Genomic DNA, 20,417 nt, shown 5'->3' with positions numbered 1-20,417 from the left:
GGCACCTCTCCTAATTTCCAACAAACCTTTACAGTGCGTGTACCTGGACCGTTGTGGTCCCCTAACACCTGATGGTGCATGCAAATATATTTTAGTCACTATTGATTCTTGCGCGAAATTCCTATGGGTATGGCCACAACGATCAGCTGACTCTCGAACTGTTATTAAAGACTTGCAAGTCTTCATACATATACAGTTGCAGTGTTCCATTCTGACCAGGGCCCTGCCTTTGCCTCAAGTGCATTCTGGGACATCATGGCTACGATGGGGGTCCAACTCCATTTCCCATCACCCTAACATCCAAAGGAAAATTTGGTAGTGGTGTGGAAAAACTGTGACTTAAAGCAGTCCTTAACAGCAAGAGTATTAGGTATGAGTCGTAGTTGGCTTTACCACGTGTATGGAGTACAGAGAGCACTTAATAATCTGCCCAGAAGGTCCCTGGGAGGGCTTACCCCATATAAGCTCTTTTTTTGGGATAGCTATGTATGTCCCAGATCTTGATGGTCCTGATGCTGTGGCAACGAACACCTTTTGACTGAAATAAACTTGTCACTGTCCTGCAGGAATTACAACAGTTCAGTGATGAAAATTCATCTGCATGTACTACCGCTTTGGGAAAGAGGGACACACCAAAAACAGCAGTAGGCTTGATTCCAAAGGTTGGGGGTCTAGTGCGCAAAAATACTGCTATAAAGAAAGAATTTGGCCCATCATATAAAGCACAGGTTCCAGTCCTGGGAATACATGGTACCTGAACTGTCATACTACCACCATTGTCTGGTTACAGAGAAAACCGCTTTGTATCCATTGACAATGTCAAGTTACAGGTTACATCATGTGGCCAGTCCTCATGCCAGTAGACAATAAGGAATCCTGAGCAGTTCCTAGACACCTCTCACTGCCAGTCAGGATGTGCCTCTCTAAGATTTAAGCAATATTGATGAGACTTCTCCGATCCTGGAGAGGGTGCTCCTTATTACCTGTCTTAACACCATCAACAAGAAATGTCCAGAGTTCTGAGTCATTTTTCTTCAATTCCACACAAACAGATGGAATTGTTTGCTATGAAGCACAAAGAGATCTCTCCTTCACCAGCACCGGCTCCAGTATTTGCACAAACTTCCTCAATGATTCATTTTCAAGCTCTTCAGCATCTTCTACACCTGTATTAAGATCTTGTAAGCTAGTCAGTTGACTTAAAAATAACTATTTGATTTGTCCATGGAAGTATACTTTGCTTACTTTCCTTCTCTGGATTGGTTTTGTGATTGGTTTCTTTTTACTGCTACATGGACACTATCTTCCTGAACGTTCTGCTGTCGACCTGGTGGAGGAGGTATTGAAACCTTACCTGTCTTCTCAGACTTGTCCCTAGGGAGCATTTCAGCTATCCTGATTCCTGATGGGATTGTTTGGGATAAATTACCTTTTAATGTATACAGCCCACAGATGTAATTCAAATTCCATATGTGATTAAAATCTCAATGAATGGTGTAATAACACCAGGGGTTGTTTCTGATGATGGGATGTGAAAGCAGTTGATTCTGTGCTTTCTGAGCTTGAATATTATACTCTATTTGAAAGTAAAGATGTTTACCAAACAACTGCCAACTATGGTGAAACATTCTGTTACCATCATTACGGACATCACTTTATACATGGAACTAGTGCCCCAAGAACTGTTTTTAATTATACCCAACGGGAACACTGTCCAACTCCACAGATGAGGAGCTCTAAGACTTATTTGGAAAAGTTTGCATATTTTACTGCCCATGATATTAAAAAAGCTGCCTCATACGAAGTTAGAGTATCATGTTAACTGACCCCAAATTGATTTATTCAGATTCATTTGTTCCCAGTTGACTGTTGTAGGCTACAAACATTGGTTGAAGTCAATAGACTTAGATAGAGTGTGTGGGGAAGTAGAAATTGGCAAATACAGGGGTAGAAAGCTTTGTTTAGAGCATGCTTTATTCCATTACAAATTATATTTTTAAATGAAACAGTGCACTAAACAAACTGTTTAGGCTTAGCAAAAGGAAATGAATGTGCTCAGCCTCCCGTCCCCAGCAAAATGTGATAAATGGCAAAAGGTTTTAGATGCCACTGAAGAACAACTCAATGAGTAGGTCCAGAATGGAGCATTTATCTCGACACTTTCAGGTCCAAACCAGTGGTTCTTGTGACCAGTGGACACAGATGGGTGTCACTTACGTTTTGTTAATTCCACAGGGGGTTTTAGAACGAGTAGACCTGACCCTTATTACATGTCTCACAAACACTCCTGTATTGCTACCACTTACAGCGTGGGGAAATTATTTCAACAATGGTTGATAACATTTGTGCTAGCAGTTGTCAAAGAACACCTTAGTCTCCTAACTGAAAATACCGATTTACAAGATTATTTGTTAGGATCACATAAATGGTGCACAAAACACGTCCTGTATGCAATTTATAATGAAATTTGAAAATCATCACAAATGGAAGCTGCAGCCTGGTTATGGCAAGTAGACCAGGAAACTATCCAAAAAGCTCTACCCGTTGCAGATAATTGTATGAACACTTTGTCCTTGAATCATGGAACAGGCCCTGAAACGCTTGTCTGGTGCTGGACCTGGCAAAAATATTCGACACACTGGACTGGAACTACCTGTTCTCCACCATTACGGCCTTTGGCATAACTGTCCATCTGTATGACCTTATACAACTTTTATATGTGCACCCTATGGCCCATGTAAAAGAGGGCAGTTTGTCTCCCCCCTGTCCCAGTGACGAGGGGGACGCGCCAGTCATGCCCCCTGTCTCCACTGCTATTCGCCCTGGCATGGAGCCTCTAGCTCGGAGGCTGCGACAGCAGGGCGCCGAATGGGGGATTCCACTGTGCGGAACCATGCATGTGGTTTCCTTGTATGTGGATGACATACTAATCTACATTCAGGATATACGACAAGGTGTAACTGCTATAACCAAGATTTTAACTGACTTTAGGGCAGTGTCGGGCCTAGGAGTCAACTGGTCCAAGTCTTTTCTCTTCCCCTTACGTTCATGCTGCCCAATACAGCATCTCTGGGCGGAAACTCAAGAAATATGCTGGGATGCTACCACCGTTCGCTATCTAGACATAAACCTCTGCCACGCAGGGTCTGTGGGATGAAAACCTTACTCTTGCTATTACAGCCATACGCTCACAGATCTCCTTCTGGAAAACTCTGCTGCTCACAGTTCATGGCAGAATCGTGCTATCTAAAATGGTTGTACTACTGTGCCTGTTGTATTTTTTTTCACAATCTCCCTATAGAGATACCCAGGAAGGTCTTCTGCATACTACATGCTGTACTGGTGGCCTTTCTCTGGATCTGAGGCAGACGCCGAATGGCGCTTCTTAAGTTGCAACTCGCCGTCGAGAAAGGGGGGCTGGGAGCCCTTCATTTTGAACATTATTATCTAGCATCTCAGCTGCAGTGGCCAGCATATTGGTTGGCAGCGAGACTACTGGCCGAACTAGGGCAGCGTACTAGTGAAGATGCACAGCGCCTTCCATCTGCTGCACTGCCTTCACATCATGGCGCTTTATTATCAGTTGCATATAGAAGTTATAAACGAAGCATTAAAATAATGCCTGCATTACAGACGTATTCTCCAGAAATTAAACTTGCAGCTTCCAGGCTCTTCTGGTCAATGATAGGCCTGACGGGCATGCAGGGGTGAGAGGCGGCAGGAGTGGATACAGTGGGAGCATTATTTCAGGATAAAGTACTTAAGCCCTTTGATCACCTGCGTAGCGAAGAGGGAATACCGCAGGGACATTTCATAGCACACGCTAGATTAACTGTCCTACTGACTAAACAATGGTGCATACTTGACCTGGAACCAGGCCCTCACCCGTTGGTACATGCTACTCACGTCGTGGGTGGTGGGAAACACCTAATCCCTTGGCTCAACCGGGCTTTAGCGAACACGACCACAGACCTTCTGCAGCTGCTGCGCAGGAGATGGGAACAGGATATAGGAAGAGTGCTCCAAGATAAAGAATGGGATAGCACACAAGAAAGTTTCCAGAAACGCAAAATTTCCATACATACAGTACAATATATTACATAGGGATTATCTAACATCGGCAGCGCTAAGTAGTATTTTTGGGACCTCGTCAGAATGCCCTCAGTGCCATGATCCAGGTGCCAATATGCTCCACATGTTTTGGTCTTGTCTGGAATTGGCCCGCTTCTGGCAACAAATACTGGGGGTCATCACAGAGCTAACCCAATGTTCGGACCTATACAAAGCAGAAGGCATCCTGTTGGGCCTCTTTCATCGCTCCAAGCGAGCAGCTGTAACAAATCGCTTCATCGACCTGACCCTCATTATAGGCAGGAGAGCTATTGCCATGGGTTGGAAATCACCCACGCTTCTGACACTTTTCCACTGGGGAGCTGCTCTGATCAAATAGAGTAAAGCAGAAGAAACTACATTTAGACGGCAAGAGTCCATAGGATTACGCAGGGTCCCAATAGCAAGTGGCTGGGGTATGTATGTGCAGGAGCGGCAAGAATACTGCAAACGACTTGTGCCTTAGGGGAGATACCTTCATGATAGAGAGAAGGAGAAATGAGCCCCCATTGGTAAAGATAATGACTCCCTGTTTCCTAGAACACCCCACCCTGCATGCCGCCCCTTCCACCCCCAAGATGGGACCTGAATACAAAAGTAGTCCCACTATTATGGACTACAAATGTAGCGAACTAGTGCCCTGAAGACACCATGAAGGTGCAACTACAGTACCATACCACTCTAGTAATAGACAGATCTCTGTGGGACTCTCCGCTCCATCCCTCTTACGCAATGTAATATGCCTGTTTATAACACTGATATCACTCATAGCTATGAATCTTCCCGTTTGTTTGTTTTGCATATGTTAAAACCTGTTTGTAAGTTAAAGGTTAGAACCAGAAACTCCTGTCCCCATATAGCAACATGTATGTACATCTCCCTATACATTGTTATATTCAGTACCTGCCTTTTACAGCATCATTACGAATGCATTGCATGTCTATTCTTCAAAAAAATAAAATAGTTCAAAACTAACACTTTGTCCAACCGCAATTACAAGTAAAATTACATAGCTTCTTCTACGGTAGAGATCTTGCAAACTGATATGTCTTTTTTACAACATGGACAGAGTAAAGTTAAGTCCATTATGCAGCTTGGTTGGACGTTACAGGTTCTGAAAGGTGGCCACGTTACATGTTTGCAGCATTTAGTTTAACAGAGCAACAGCAAATGATGGTTAATAAAAAGGCTACTTATGTTATGTTAAGCATCGAAGTTAAAAATGTTGCCTTTTACTGTGGCAGAAATACCATCTGTGGTTTTAATACATGGGGTTATCAATTTCAACACTACAATTCAACTTGTGTTTAAAGCACATTCCCTTAGACTGATTTGAGAAATTAGTTGACAGTTACATCCATGAGGTGTGGGGGAGCTGCCCTTCAGGTACAAATGTTTCAATGGAATTAATGAGGTCTTTTTTAGTGGCAGCGAATGCAAGACTTCTGCAAGCCATGCGATGATTTGTAAACGGCTCTCTTTGCACGGAGCATGCAGTGCTTCGGGTGCAAACTTAGCATGTTATCTGAAGGGGGTTCTTGTCCCTTTGATTTTCCTGCTACGTCCTCCTAAATAGGGACAAGTGTTGTGGAATGTGAGCCGGAATTACTCATGTCGTTTTTGGTCTCCCAAATTATGACTTGTTGCGGTAATGTGCTTTTCCCCCACCAAGAGATAAAAGGTGCAGAAATGGTACCTCATATTGCGACTTCAAGTGTATATTTTGATAAGCTGAGCAGACCGAAAGCTCTTCTATTCTAAAAACAGGTGGCGCTGACTTGCGCCCGCATGATCCATGCTTTTTAAGTGGTAAGGTCATCTGCAGAGATACAGTCCAATTAAATACAAATTTTCCTAAACATTTTTGTGAATTGATTGGTCGAATAGTTAATACTTCGAATGTTGCAGGGATTGTACCCTTCTTTAAGGCTGTCGGTTCTGGGTTTGTCAGCACCTTCCAAACTGTATTTGGCATTATACCTTCAGCCATACATTCCCTATTTTCGAGTGTTTTGGGGCGAATTCCCTGTGACTTTGTCTTTGATTGGTGGTATATTGCTGTTGCTATCTTTCTTCTTCGCAATGGCTGCCCCACCACAACAAGGAGGCGCTTCAATCAGCCCAACTGTGTCGTGAACGTATGATGCAGTATTTTGGAGCACCACTCCTGGAGGAACTGGAGTCCGACTGGTCTTTGCCCTTCAGACCGGTTTTGAACTGTGTGCAGCCCGTCTTTCATTGCCAATGGTGCCAATTCGAAAATGCCCTGAAGTGTCATGCTATGCAGCACGTACCTTCTTTGGACACAGATTTGCTGTTGTTCTAATGAGGGCTCATCTTCAGACATGCACATTGGGATTGCGATTGCTTCGAGAGGCTTCCTTTGAGCTGCCATTTGTGGATCACATGGTTCAAGTTGCTATTACACCTGGCATTTCACGGGATGCTGCGCTTTGGCCAGAGCACTGGCTGAAGCACCAGAACATGTGTTCTCCCTCACCTTCTTTCTAACCGAACTGTCTAACCTATCGCCTGTCGCAGTGAAGTCCTCTCTGAATCCATTTCTATTTGAAGACATTGGGAATTTTATACAGGATCATGATAATTGTGACACTTCACCAAGTCACTTGGCATTTTACTCCTTTTACTATTTTAGTGAGGCATCATTTTAGTGGTGATGTTTTATTCTTATCTATTGTCCTTCTCTTCAGGACTTTGTTATTCATTGCTTTGCACGACATTTTATTCTGTGCTCGCATTAGGGCTACATATAATAGGTTCCTGGGTATTTCCAGCTCTGAGAGGAGTGTCTCGTTACAGAGAAAGGGATGTGTTGTCACGTTAGGGCAGTTCCTAGAATAACATGATGTTTATTCTAAAACATCAGTCTACCTTAGCATCTTTAGAGGGGACATTCCAGTCAAATCGCCATCTTATGCTGTCTGTCGCTTTTGCAGTTACAGCAGAAACTTGGCGCTTCCTCTTCTGTTGTAGAGGATGATGCAGACTAACCAACTTCTCCTTTACCTACAACACAGGTATGGGGTTCGTTTCATTCCGGGAACTAGATGGGCGGATTAGGGCTATCACTGCTACCTGCTGTCATGTAGTAATCTTAGTAGTGTGTGTAGGAATATTGGTGATACTATTGTGACAAATATGGTGGGACTGTTTGTGTTTCACTTTCTTGGTCACCGCTGTAATAGTGCCTGGATTCATCCTCCTTATAATCACATCGCTTGCCATTTTACATAGAATGCATTTGCTTCAGTTACTGCTATTGAACCAAGATATGCTTTTTGCCTGTCATTACATGTGTGAGACTTATCTAACCTGAGAGAATGGGATGTGGTCTGTTTCTACCACGATTTCCCTGAGGAGTCTGAGGGTCTTGCATTGGGCTGCCACAAATCACTTTTACCTATGGTATGTGTGAAGTGCTGCTAGCTAGCCGAAAAGGTTAGGCCGACAGCTTCCACACGGTTTGGGATCAGACTCAATACCCCATACTTGGTGGTGCTGCTGCCCAAAACTCAGCAGTTTCGTTATTTTGATGAGAGTCACACGACAATAGTAGTTATCCAGCTTGGATATTGAACACATGATACAGTAATCGCAGATTATATACTCAGTTTCCGGTCTGTATCTTTGAAATGAGAATTTCTTTAGTTAAAGGCACATAATTCAGGACAGTTACAGTGACAAAAACAACAAAACAAACCAGAAAATGTTAGAGTATTCCAGGGGTGAGATTGGACCCTAAACATTTTTATAATGCTTATCCTAATATTTTCAAATTTAACATGGGCTTATATGGAAACTTTCATTGTACGGTTTTAGTTCTGAGTTTTTACCTATCCCCAAAAACTTTCAGCTCTTGTTGTTTTTTCTAGGGTTTTGAATACAGACTCTAGTCAGTAGATTATTGGTTCCACCCAGAATATTAGAATCTAAAAAGTATGGTATAGCATGTTTACCTTTGTCCTAGTGACGCCTCCATTCACAATACGGTGACAGTTACATAGTTCCCCTCGAGAATAAAATGTTGCAACTGCCTCGCAGTTGCCCAGAACCACTCCTGGGGAAAGAAAACCAGCAAGACCCTGTCAGTTCCCTCAACTTCAGGGGCCTTCTGGCGGTATACCGGCCAACGTGAAGGTGAAAAGAAAACATGATCAAGACATTGACCTTGATGCTGAGCCTGTGGACCCCAGAAAGAAAAGCTGGACCATGGAAGATTGCACCTCTGTGACCAAGACAGGATTTCACAAAAAAGAAAAGGTGCACCTGCTGTTGAACCCTTGAAGAGAGAGCACCCAGGGCAGGACCTGCTCCCACCTATGCCAAAGACCAGTGAGTGGACTTCAAGGGATAATTGGCTAGCCTCCTGTTGAACTTCAGGGACAGAAAAACTAAAGAATTGCTGCACCTGCAAAGTGCTCACCTGACTTGTTTGCCCTGGACTTGCTTGGACTTTGCCGTTATAGCCAAGGGATTGAGTCCTAGCCCCCAAGAAGACCCTCTCGGGGGACAGCCTCTTGGCTAATGCTAGAGTAAACTCTTTCTTGCTACAGGACTGCAACTTGCGAGCCAAAGATAATCTTTTTTTTTTAAAGAGAGTTTGAGGAACATAGACTACTGCTACTTGCCAGTTTGTGAGTAGCTTCAGACATCGCTGAGAACCAAGACTTTCACATAACCCCTGAACTTGGCCAACACTGAAGACGCAAGGCTGAAGTCTAGCTGCAGACTACCCCGGTGACAAGTAAAAGAACCTAAAAAGTTTCAAAGTCCGAAGGTAAAGTCTTGAGCAGTACCCTTCTGGTACCCACCTCCGACCCAGACTTCAATCATGTAGTCACCCGAAAATTTGACTTTGACCTCGACCCTTCTGTTAGAAGCTCAGAGAAAACTGCTGAGAGTGATTTACCAAGTTTTTTCAACCGTTTCAAACTTTTTGGAGTGATTAAAATATAATTCCAGTTTTCTTGACATTTTTTTTGTCTTTTTGGTGTCTGATTAAAGATAATGTATTCTATTTTTATAAATTTGAGTGGGATTTTATTGTGTTGTGTTTCTTATTTATAGACTGTTTTGGCACTGATAAGTGCTTTACACTTGTTTTTCTTTGAGTTCTGCTGTGTGCCACAGCCACCCAGGGCTGAGCTAAGCTTTGATTTAAAGAAAACTAACTGGACCTGATATGGATTAGTGACATTATTGCTTGGTGAGGTTACACAGCCACCCCAAGTAATCTACTTTTCTCACAGGTACCCCGCATTTATGTGTGATAAAATGTGTTAAAGCATACAAGAGTATGACAGAGGATTTTCTCCCCCCGACGAGTGACAATTGCTAATCTCATTTCACAAACCACATAATGCAGTCTATTTCCCACCTGTGCTAGATGGGTCCACTTGGATAATGCTAGAAGTTGGAAATATTATTTAAAACTTCTGTGCACACTCAGCTAGAAGGATGATGTTATCTGAAGCTTTCCCTTGGGAGGCCAAATAGAAAATAAACGGAATGCAGCTGATTGGTTATTGTACTTCACCTTTAGGAGGTTTTACTTCAAACCTGTGGTGGATATGGCCAAGTAAGTGAATGGTAAGCTTTGAACCAATGTAATTCCTTCCTGTTATTGACACAGTGTATAACATTTCCTAGCTGTTGTGAAGAAAAGTGCAAATTGTAGTAATGAGGTGAGGGTTATCCCTCCTGCTGATTCAGTATAATCAGATATCCACCCTTTGGAGGAACGAAAGCTGTAATGAGTGAAGTTTAGAAATGATAACAAATTAAAAGACACCTTTGCTGCTGGTAAGTATCATTAAGTTATGATATGACACTTTGTAAATTGATAATATGTTGATTCATTATGCAGTAAGTAAACTGAAAACTTACCTGGAAAGATATATTAACTAAAGGTTCACCCCTTATTTGCAGGGAATGGACTACCAGACAGGTTTAAGCTGGAAATTTAGATTTTGCTGTTGTCGCACGAAAAAAAGGGGGCACAATAAGGTGCAAATTTTCCTTCATGAAAGCTAGGAAAAATTAGATTCCCAAAATCTTCCAGATACGGGCACTGCAAAAGGAAGACGTATCAATCACCTGAATAATTTCTGACCATGAGAGAGTGCCCTGAAGTTTTCGAACTAATTTAGTATTTTGTTTTGATAAACCATAACTATATTTCTCTTTTCTTTGTGCTATAGGAAATCAACTTTCTTTAATGTGCTAACAAAAAGCCAGGCATCTGCCGAAAACTTCCCTTTCTGCACTATTGATCCAAATGAAAGCAGAGTTCCTGTGCCAGATGAGAGATTTGAATATCTGTACCAGTACCATAAACCTCCAAGGTAAACTTTCTGTCAACATCAATTTGTTGCTACATCTTTAATTGCTATTGAATACTTTGAAACTTTGCTGCAAAGCTTCTTGGTGCTATTAATTGACTCTGTTACAGAGTAAGCATGTATTCTTTGCTCAGTTGTTTGAGAAATAACAGCAGTATTTGCAGATAGCCAAGTGGGCAAGAACAGGTTTCTGCTTGAGTTCTGATGCTTCGTATTATCAATTTGGGAAAACTGACCCATTTCTGCTCTAATAATCTCAAGTAACAGTATAAACAGTTTAGCATCTGATGCAACACTAGATTCAAATATTTCGCAGAAGTAAAGATTTTAGCATTACACTTAATTGCCTAATACGCCAAGAGCAAGGAAATGGGCAGTGTTTACCCTCTGATATTTGTCAACGGTTGCAGAAAATGAGGTTCTTTTAGCACTTTGCAAAAACGGATGAACAGCTGTATATTGGTGGTTTCCTGACCCCTCCAAACTCATGGATCCCTCCACATTTAAAGGCAGGGTACTGCACGGTTTTCCCTGGCAGAAAACAAAACTTCAGTTTTGGGAACTTGTATTTGAGACACAAACGTTTGTAGAGAGGGGCCAAAACAACATGGAGTCCCCTTTTCAAACTATTCTGCCTTCAGAGCAGCGGTTGCACAGGAAGAGTGGAGAACTGAAAATGGAATTGCATTCCAGTCAAAGGCAATAGGATCTGGATGATACGAGGATGACCATATTCACTCCCACTGCCCATTCACACCACTTCAGGTTATAAAACAAACTTCCTTATTTACCAGGGTAACAATTAAACAGGAGGGTTGGATCACCAACTTCCCCTTCCCTTTTCAGGGGTATTTAACAGTGCAGAAACAATTATTCCTTTAGGTGCTAAATCACTGGGTTAATCAGGCCTTCAGAAGTGCATGTATGAGTTTAGCCTTGAAAAAGGGCTAAGAATGATCAAATTACTGGGAAATCATTGCCATTTTATCTGGTAGACAGCGATTGTAAAAGATCTTAATATATTACACTGCACGTGAGGGAAGACTACCCCTTACGGCAACCTCTTTAGAATAGAAGTGACTCCTTCACTATTCACTTTATGAAGAAATGTGCGATGCAGGCCGCTAAAACATGCATCAATGTATATATACACTATGCTTTTTTTCTTGTTTTTCGAATCCAGCAATTCTTTCAGAACGCATCTTAAATATTAAATAAAGTAGCTTGTGCAAAATGTATATAGACACTCAGCCAAGACATAGGACTTATGTTTAAAAGAGTTCCCAGATTGAAAAAATAAATATGATGGAGAACTCATGGGACTCCAGTCACTTGGTGGCTGTCTTTGAATTTTGAAACGGTGAACAAACCAGGACTTCTGTGACTTTTGCAGTATTTTTCTGTAGTGAATTAAAAGGTCAGTGAGCCATCTGATGTTCTCAAAATTAAACCTATTAAGGAACACAGAACAGGAACCTTCAGTAATTGCATAAATAAGGTCAGGTGCCCAACCTAAATGCTAGCTAAAAACTAATTTGGCAAGTATAAAATACAGTCCTACTAAGGAAATAAAAGAAGATTTTTTTGTTATAAAAGAGTGAAGGTGGGCATGATGGCCGGCGCGTATTGGTGAGCTCCTGTTGGGGACTGCTGTGGACTGATTCTACTGGGTGCTAGCACGCCCAGTAGAGCTCATGCAAGTCCCCGGGACTCTCTGACCTCGGGGGCTAGCCTAGTCAAGGCCACACACCAGAGACGGGCCAACCCCCACGGACCGAAGGGGAGGCGCAGGCAAGGAGAAAATTCAAAATGGCGGGTCGAGCTTACCAAGCTGTCAAAACCCGCACGCACCCCAGCAGCTGCCCGACGACCAGTGACAGTGCGTTTCTTCCCTCCCACCCTGTCCAGCCCACAGGTTGGCAGCCTCACCGACCTCGCTACAGAGGGTCCAACAGATGCAAGCCCTGGACAGCAGCCCCTGGGGCCCGAACAGCAGCCTGGGGTGAAGGTGAGTCCTGGTCGAGAACCAGAGCAGGCAATGATGGGGAGCCCTGAATGCCTTGTTGTTGCTGACTGCTGAGTGGGCAGTGTCCAGACTGGGTACTTCGGCGGGTGCACCCGCAGTGGTGAACCAAGGAACTGACTTCCGGGCTACGGCCTAGCACTGTGGAACGACAGTGCACAAGCAGTCATTGGGGTGGAGTGTCGACCTCTAAGAGAGGACGGTGCTAATCGAGTTTGCTGGCCAACCATGGAGGTGACCACGTGCGACATGCGGAGGCAGAAGTGAGGTCTTGGAGACTGGGGAAGCGGTCGAGAAGCTGACTGCCTGGCCTGGCTGGGGCTGCCTGCCCTACTTTCCAGACAATCAAATATCTTGGCACCAGGAGGAGCGGAGTGCTGGGGGACTGAGATACTGATGGGGCCAGTGCACAAGGTCCAAGAGTGATGCACAGAGACCAGCTGAGACGCCGCCGCCCGTCGAGTGCTGGAATCCGACTGCTCGTGCTGCCCAGGTGGACCTCCTGAAGTAAGCCAGTATGAGGGCACCCAATCTTGCTTTTCTTGTGGCTTGAGGCTGGCGACAATCCACGTGGGTGGACTGTCCGGAGGAACGCCTTTGAATGTCAGTTCTCTTGCGGTCCACAGATCTGAGCAGAGTGCACGTGACAGCAATATGGGTTGTGACCAGGGCCCACGGGCCCAAACCCAAGTATACAAATACACGGCACCAGCCAGGTGGACGAGGGGTGCTCATGGGGGGGCGAGCAAGAAGCCGCCACCCAGCCTGCTAGAGACAACACCACAGTCATTTCAGGCCATTCCAAAGTGACCCAAAGACCAAAATATGGGAGTGTAAGTGGCCGTCCTGCGCCAGGACCTCCTCCAGGAGCTGGACCAAGTAACTGTAACAGAAGGAAGAATTTCCAAACAAGAGGATACTGTGCGTGACCTCTCTTTGGTGTTTTTTTGGCTCTCCTGAACCACCAAAACACTGCAGGAACAATCAGAGGGTGCGGAAAACGGGGTCCATTGTAATAACCTCAATTTTTTCCGATTTTCAGAAAGGGTAGAGGGCTCGGCCCAGGAGGTATTCCTAGAGCAGTGGCTGCGGTCATGGATGGAAACAGAATATCTCTCCCCTTGTTTTATCCTGACATCGGTTCTTTGCTCAAAAGCCTCCACCAGGAGCCCCACCTCGTCCGTTGAATGCCCGTTTCTTGAACTTTCAACCCCAGGACGCTGTTCTGTGAGGTGCCAGAGCAAAGAGTCAATTAATGATTCAATCCTGGTGAGTACTGATTTCCCCTGACTGTTCTCAGATGGTCCAGACGCAATGTAATTCCTAGCAGAAGGTGAAACAAAAGCTACGCACCATGAACTTACAGTACATGCTCCTCTACCTAGCCCGGTTGTGTATCATACATGATTAAAAAAAGTGTCCTTTGACTCCCCCGAAGAGGCTTGGACCTGTCTGACCGAGCAGCGACCTCTGACTGAGCCCCCTACTGGCACTCACCCCCTACCCTCTAGAGCTAAAGGCTGGGGGTTAAGGAAGTGGTCACTTCGCCAGCAAGGAAGCTGGCATGATGCAGAAGCTTCCACAGAATCCAATGGTGAGCCGGGGGTCCTGAAGGACGATTGATGAAACCTGCAGGTGGTGAGGGCTTCAGGGCCAGGTCCGAGGGGGACCAAAGACTGTCCTCTGAGTAAGAAAAAGAATGACTGTGGGGGGATACAGATCTGGGACCAGATGTCTTTCCTTTTTTGGGCCTTTCCAGCACTGATGTATCCTTGTTCAATGATTGTGTGAACTGGCCCCTGGGGGCAGAGGGAGCAATCCTGGATTGTCTGGACCTATTATTCCAAAGTTACTTTGATGTTTAAATTGGACTTGGGGGACAGATTCTTCTTTGGGAAGCGTAGGGAGGGGGAAGTTGGATTGCGAGGATCAGTTTCTTCGTTTTGCCTTTGTTTTACTGTTCCCCTCCCATTGTTGACACCACCTCCACACCCCGATGGAGGGGCCTCCATGTCAGAGACAGCAGTTCATCTTTTCATTCCTACACTTATGGTGCCCCTATCGATTATGGCATGGAAAGTGAATTGGCTCCTTCACCGGATTAAGAGAAGGGCCATGCTTGAGTTCGCTCAAAGACATGGCCCCTCTGTCCTGACACTTCAAGAAACACAGCTGCAGACTCAGAACTGTCAGTTTCTGGCCTGCAATGGGTATGACAGGATATTCTATGCAGGGTACACCAGAGGCTCATGGAGGGTGGGGGGATGACCATTTTGTTATGCAGGGCGCTTCCACTGCTGGTAACTATGGCTACCACAGACAACATAATTCTGGAAGAGTCCATAGAGGGAACCTGTTACAGCTTTGTGTGCATCTTTCCTCCACCCCCCCCAGCCATGCAACAATCCACGCCTCAGACCCTTGGGGACTTACTCACTGCCCTTCCTTTGGGAGTGACTGTGGTGGGGGGCGATTTCAATGATACCGTGGATAAACAGGACTGGTACAGACCATCCGGTGGCCCACCGAGACAGAGGGTGGGGACTTGCTGACTGGGTGACGATGTTGGGGGTTAGTGATGCCTGACACATCTGGAATCCTGACCAGAAAGAATACACGTACACCTTGGCGGCACAGGACTCTCTATCCCGGAAAGACTACCTCTCCCTCCCAGTAGTCGATCTCCTACACACAATGGGAGCAGGGATGCTCCCCTGGGGAGTCTCAGACCATGCCCCAGTGACACTTCAGTTTGGGGCCCCAGTAGCGGGAGATCTCATGATGTGGCAACTTAAATCTTGGCTTCTTATGGATGATCAATTTACTAATCATCTGGACAAGGAACTGAGAATGTTCCTGGAGTTTAATAAGGGCTTCATGGATTCACCTCGGACGATGTTGGGGGCGTGCAAAGATACGATGAGGGGGGGTCACTCGTTCCCAAGCTAGGGGTAAGGAACGCCAGCGGGTGGCTCAAATAACTTAACTAGAAACCTCCATTCTGGGATGTGAATGAGAGGAGCAGAGACATTGCACAAACGTACTACACCGCCAACTGCAGGTGGATCGGTCATCCCTTCAACAATTATGCCTAGAGGAAGCCCCTAAATGTTGGATTGCCTCGGCGCAGAGTGTATGAATGGGGGGACAAGTGCAGCAAACTCATAAACTGGATGGTCACCAGAAAATCGAATTGAGGATGATCCCTTGCATATGCAATGAAGATGGTAGGGTAGTGGAAGACTTCAAGGGGATTGTTTTTGCCTTCACCCACTACTACAAAAAGCTTTACATGGAGCTGGCACGGCCGAGCTGTGAGGCCACCTTGCCAATGCTCTGGGAGCTGCCACTTCCTCAGTGGAATGGGGCAGATAGTGCGGCACTGAAACATATGGCCACCCTAGAAGAAGTTGGGGAAGCCCTCTGAGACCTCAACTCCAGGAGGATGCTGGTTCCAGGTGAATTCCCAGTGGAATAGTACTGGTGATTCTGACTACAGATTTGAATCCCCATACTTGACCTTTTCGCAGAGGTAATTAAAAAGGGCCACTTTCCACAGGCTATAGATTTGGCGGTCCTGGTTGTTAAGGTAGGGCGACCTCTGCTCCGGTGTGCCTCATACAGGCCTGTCTCCCTCATCAACACTGAGGTAAAACTCTTTGCGAAACTGCTTGCCAACCACTTACTGTGGGTGATACCCCAGCTGGTCCATCCGGACCAATCTGGGGTTATCCCCTGTCGTAGCACACAACCCTGTATTATCTGGGTACACCTGGCACTGTCTGGAATTAAGTCTCTCAGGGGTTCTGTGGCCGTGTTGTTGTTTGACTTTGAAGAAGCTTTTGACTTCATACACTGGGTTTTCCTTGATGAGACCGTCTCCAGAATGGGGTCTGGAGACAAATTCCATGCCTATATGCAGGTACTTTATGCCTTCCCACAAGCCCAAATACACATAAATAGGGTTCTATCTCACAAGCTCCCTACTAGGGTGGGGTGCCCACTGTCGCCCCTCCAATTCGCCCTTGCCATTGAATTGCTAGCAGTCTGGGTCTGCTGCGATGCCCAAATAAGGGGCTTTGACTGGGGCTTAGCGATGGAGGACTGGATAGAGCTATATGTGGGTAATGTTCTGCAATTCCTTGTTCACCCAGCTAAAATAGCTCTCCGTCTGCTTCACATTCTATAGACTTTTGGGGGCACTTGGCCTGATGATCAACTGGAGTAAGTCTCTCCTGGTCCCCATCCGGGGAGGCCATTGGGATGAGGCGTGGCATCCTGTGATCCCTGATACGTCGCCTTAGTTTCTTATATTGGGGTTCACATCTCCTGGGAACCGTTCCTAGCATGGAGCCTCATTTGTGCACTCTGATGCAGAGGGCCAAAGCGAATATGGCCCGCTAGGTCACCTCTAGACCTCCTGGTTCGAATTGCCCTCTTCAAAATGATGGTGCTCCCTCAAGTCTTTTTTTTTTAAATCCAATTTAATTTCTTTTTAATTGTTCCTTTTACATTGAAGAACAAAAGACAACAACAGTACAGTGCAGTGCGTACAGTAGAACACAAGTACAATAGGTGGGTACATACATATTGTGGGGTTGGGAGCCAAATACCCACCAGACCTGCTCTGGGCAAATACATTGTTTAGTAGATTAGTCCACGATGTGCCCTCCACTTCCCTCAGATTGCCTCATGTTTCCAGGGACAGCCCCTCGCCTTGTAGATCGGCTTCTACACTAGAGAACACCAGTCCATCCCTGCTTGCCATTTCGGGACAGACTGAGTCGCAGGATTTTCCCATTGTTGTGCAATGTCTTGTTTGGGCACTAGGCCTGGCAGCCCAATGAAAGTTCACTCTGCCCGGACCCCCCTGCTGCCCCCCCACCCCCTCCCCCAGCTCCTCCAGAAGGTCCAGTATTGCCACCCTGACATTCAAATCTGTAGAGTGTCCCAGTACCGTGGAGGCTTCCTTTCCCACCTACCCCACTTCTTATATGTCTTGCAGAATTACCCACTTCAAATTCCACAAACCTAGTTCACATCATTGGCAACAATGGGGAGATAGTTTATATGGGTGTGCAAAACCCCACAGGTCGCCCTATGCAATGTGTATGTATGGTATACGATGGAGTGCTGGGGGTGGCCGACATGTGCCTCTGCTATTAGGCAGCGCAGCTACTGATCATCAATGACTGGATGCATGGAGGGGGTGGGAAGAACCGACGTATCAAGGAGAACTGACCCTCATTGTATTTTGTGACATAATGAGCATCCTGTACATATGGGATTTAACAAATTTATAAGACCTTAATAGTACACTCACTGGACCCTCTGAAAACGAAACGGGAAGAATGGGTGGGAAAATTAGATGAGGTTGATTGGTGGGAGGCATGCTTGGCACCGAGGACATTGGCCATTTTGGCGAGCCTCCAACTTATGCAATGCAAATACTTACACCATGCATATTTTACGCCCGGCAGCCTGTGGAAGGCCCGGGTCTATGCATTCCCAGGTCGAGCTAGATGCCAGGATCCTCACAACAATGTATTTCATATCATATGATCCTGTCAGGTTACCACCCTTATGAATGAAGCAGGCACGCACATTGAGATGGACTCCAGACTTGTGTTGCTGGGCGTCCCGGCTGATCTAGGGGTGGGGGGCAGAACCTTAGTGGGCCTTGGCACACTCCTATCCAAAAGGGTCATAGCCAAACACTGGAATTCTCCTTCAGCCTCGCCCCTCATGCCGAGGAGAGGAGTCATAAACTGGTGCGCTAAGATGGAGGAAACTGTATAAATTGCTAGGGCATGCCCTCAAACGTACAAGAAAACGTGGTGCAAGTGGTGGACATAAGTTGACATGAGTGTGTGAGAAGGGAGACTCACTTTCAGCACTGAGCACTGAACTTGCAAGCTGATTGTGGGCGGTTGGGGGAGGATTTGCAGGCCAGTTGGAACATGTATATAATGTGTGTTTATTTTGTCGGAGCAATGAAGTTTATTGTTTGGACAAGAAAACAATTTAAGAATTTCCTGGTCTCAATGAGCTACCAAGTAATTAAATGGCAAATGTTATACATCATCAGCTCAGGAGCTGGATGCACATTTCACATGAACGAACAAAATATATTTATAAATCAAGGTTTACATATTAAAGAAAAAGTCTTCGAAACTTTTAACTTTTTTCATACCCTCTGCTAATTAAAACCTTGAGAGTATCAGTAAATTAATTATGAAAGCACCATCCTTAGTAGACTACGTATGCCGATATGAAAGACACCTTTTGAGAACATCTTTATAATTCAGGCAAAGAAACACACTTTTACTCACAAATTAAAGTGCTCCATTCAGTTGAATACAAAGCTCAGCAGTTAACGTCCACTGGTATTTACTCAAGTTGGATTTGGGTCTAGGTTATCACTCTAAAAACTAGGCACAATCTAATCGACAATTGGGGCTAGAGGTTTAGCTTTCATGCATATCGCTAATTCAGTTCATGCACAGATGCATGCCTGGTGAAATGTAGTTCAAATTGTATGCTCTTTTTGAAGATTTTAGAGATGTTTAGTCGGTTTAAAGACATGCCAAATATGTCTAATAAGATTCAGAGTAGCATCAGTAGCTGGATTGAAAGTGGACAGGAATACTGATTGCGAAGTCCTGGGGTCCTTCAGTCTGTAGGAAAGTAGAGTTTTACAGTCATATTATTTGACTCCCTCACTGGAATGTCAAATAATTTTCTTCAGCTAATTAGTAGATTAGATTGTTCGTCATGAAATATTGGGGCATATTTGTCATAATAGGAGAAGAAAGCATAATTGTGCTGCAACCGAAAGGCTATTTTCTAGAGACCCCAAAGGTGTGCTATAATTGTGTGGCAAACTGTTCTTATGAGTTTCATTCGTGTATAGAACTAATTACAGTTTTCAGTTTTTGCTGTTGGTCACAATGTCCAGAAAACAGACCCCTATATATGAACAGGACCGGTGAATTTGAGAGTGGAATCACTTGTGTGAAAGTAAGTTCTAAATGTATGGAGTAGAGCTACTGAACCTCAGCAGATAAAGAAAACATCATTTCAAAAGAGGTTCCTGTGGAAAATTGAGAAATTACCAGGATCATCTATGTTGATTTATAAACGTTAAGAAAAAAATGGAGGAGGTACCAGTGTACTTTTCAAACAGTTCTGATTTAAAAAAAAAAAAAAAAAAAATGTATTGGTGTTGTAGAAGTTTGCCGTCACTGACAGGCAAGGATTAGCAATAATAGGGTAGTAACCAACAAATATAATTTATTTGATCGTTGTAAACATATAATTACTAATGTTAATGTCAATAGATCTCCAGAGTTGGCAACAGTTTTCCAAGTATCACCGCACCAAACAAATCAAAACATTCCCTAACCAACCTTTCTCTCCAACACCCCACTTAATGGGGGCACAGAAAAGGAGGCAGTTTTAAGTCTGTGCCTTATGCTCATGTTCAGCATCTAAGGAGGCCTTTTTCATCCTATCCACCAGCCAGTGGACTAACCATTGAAGCTGGGCAGCTAGATAATAATAATAAGAATAAGAATCAGGGGCCCTCTATGCTCCTCCGTCAGGCATAATAACATATCTAACTGTCTGAAGTAGCTCTTGGGTATAAGCAGGGGTAGGGTTGCAAAATGTGTATTTGTGACTGTGATTTATATAGCGCATTAAACCAAAAAGGATTCCAAGCACTGAAATAGGAGTACCCAAGAGGGAGACTGAAAGGAGGAAGAGAAGAAACACGACCAACAGCAGACAGCCGTGAAGCGGGAGAGAACATAATCTGCCAAACTACTCAAATGAAAAAAGCCATGTTTTCACCTGTTTGAGAAATGGCAGATGGGCACTTAGACATCTAATATAGATAGGGAGAGAATTCCAAAGCCTGG

At 44.7% G+C, this 20,417-nt stretch overlaps 1 protein-coding gene across 2 annotated transcripts in view; it reads left to right on the top strand.

The window, feature by feature from the left end:
• OLA1 (Obg like ATPase 1) overlaps positions 1-20,417 on the top strand; it is a 659,689-nt gene that overhangs the window by 25,150 nt on the left and 614,122 nt on the right. For both annotated transcript variants that reach the window (XM_069225367.1, XM_069225368.1), the window contains exon 3: positions 10,332-10,475. In XM_069225367.1, coding sequence (XP_069081468.1) covers positions 10,332-10,475 — 144 coding nt within the window. The remainder of the gene's footprint in view (positions 1-10,331; positions 10,476-20,417) is intronic.

Source organism: Pleurodeles waltl, chromosome 3_1 (genome assembly GCF_031143425.1).
Source record: "Pleurodeles waltl isolate 20211129_DDA chromosome 3_1, aPleWal1.hap1.20221129, whole genome shotgun sequence".
NCBI classification, from domain to species: Eukaryota; Metazoa; Chordata; class Amphibia; order Caudata; family Salamandridae; genus Pleurodeles; species Pleurodeles waltl.
This window is presented reverse-complemented; position numbering and strand designations above follow the sequence as displayed.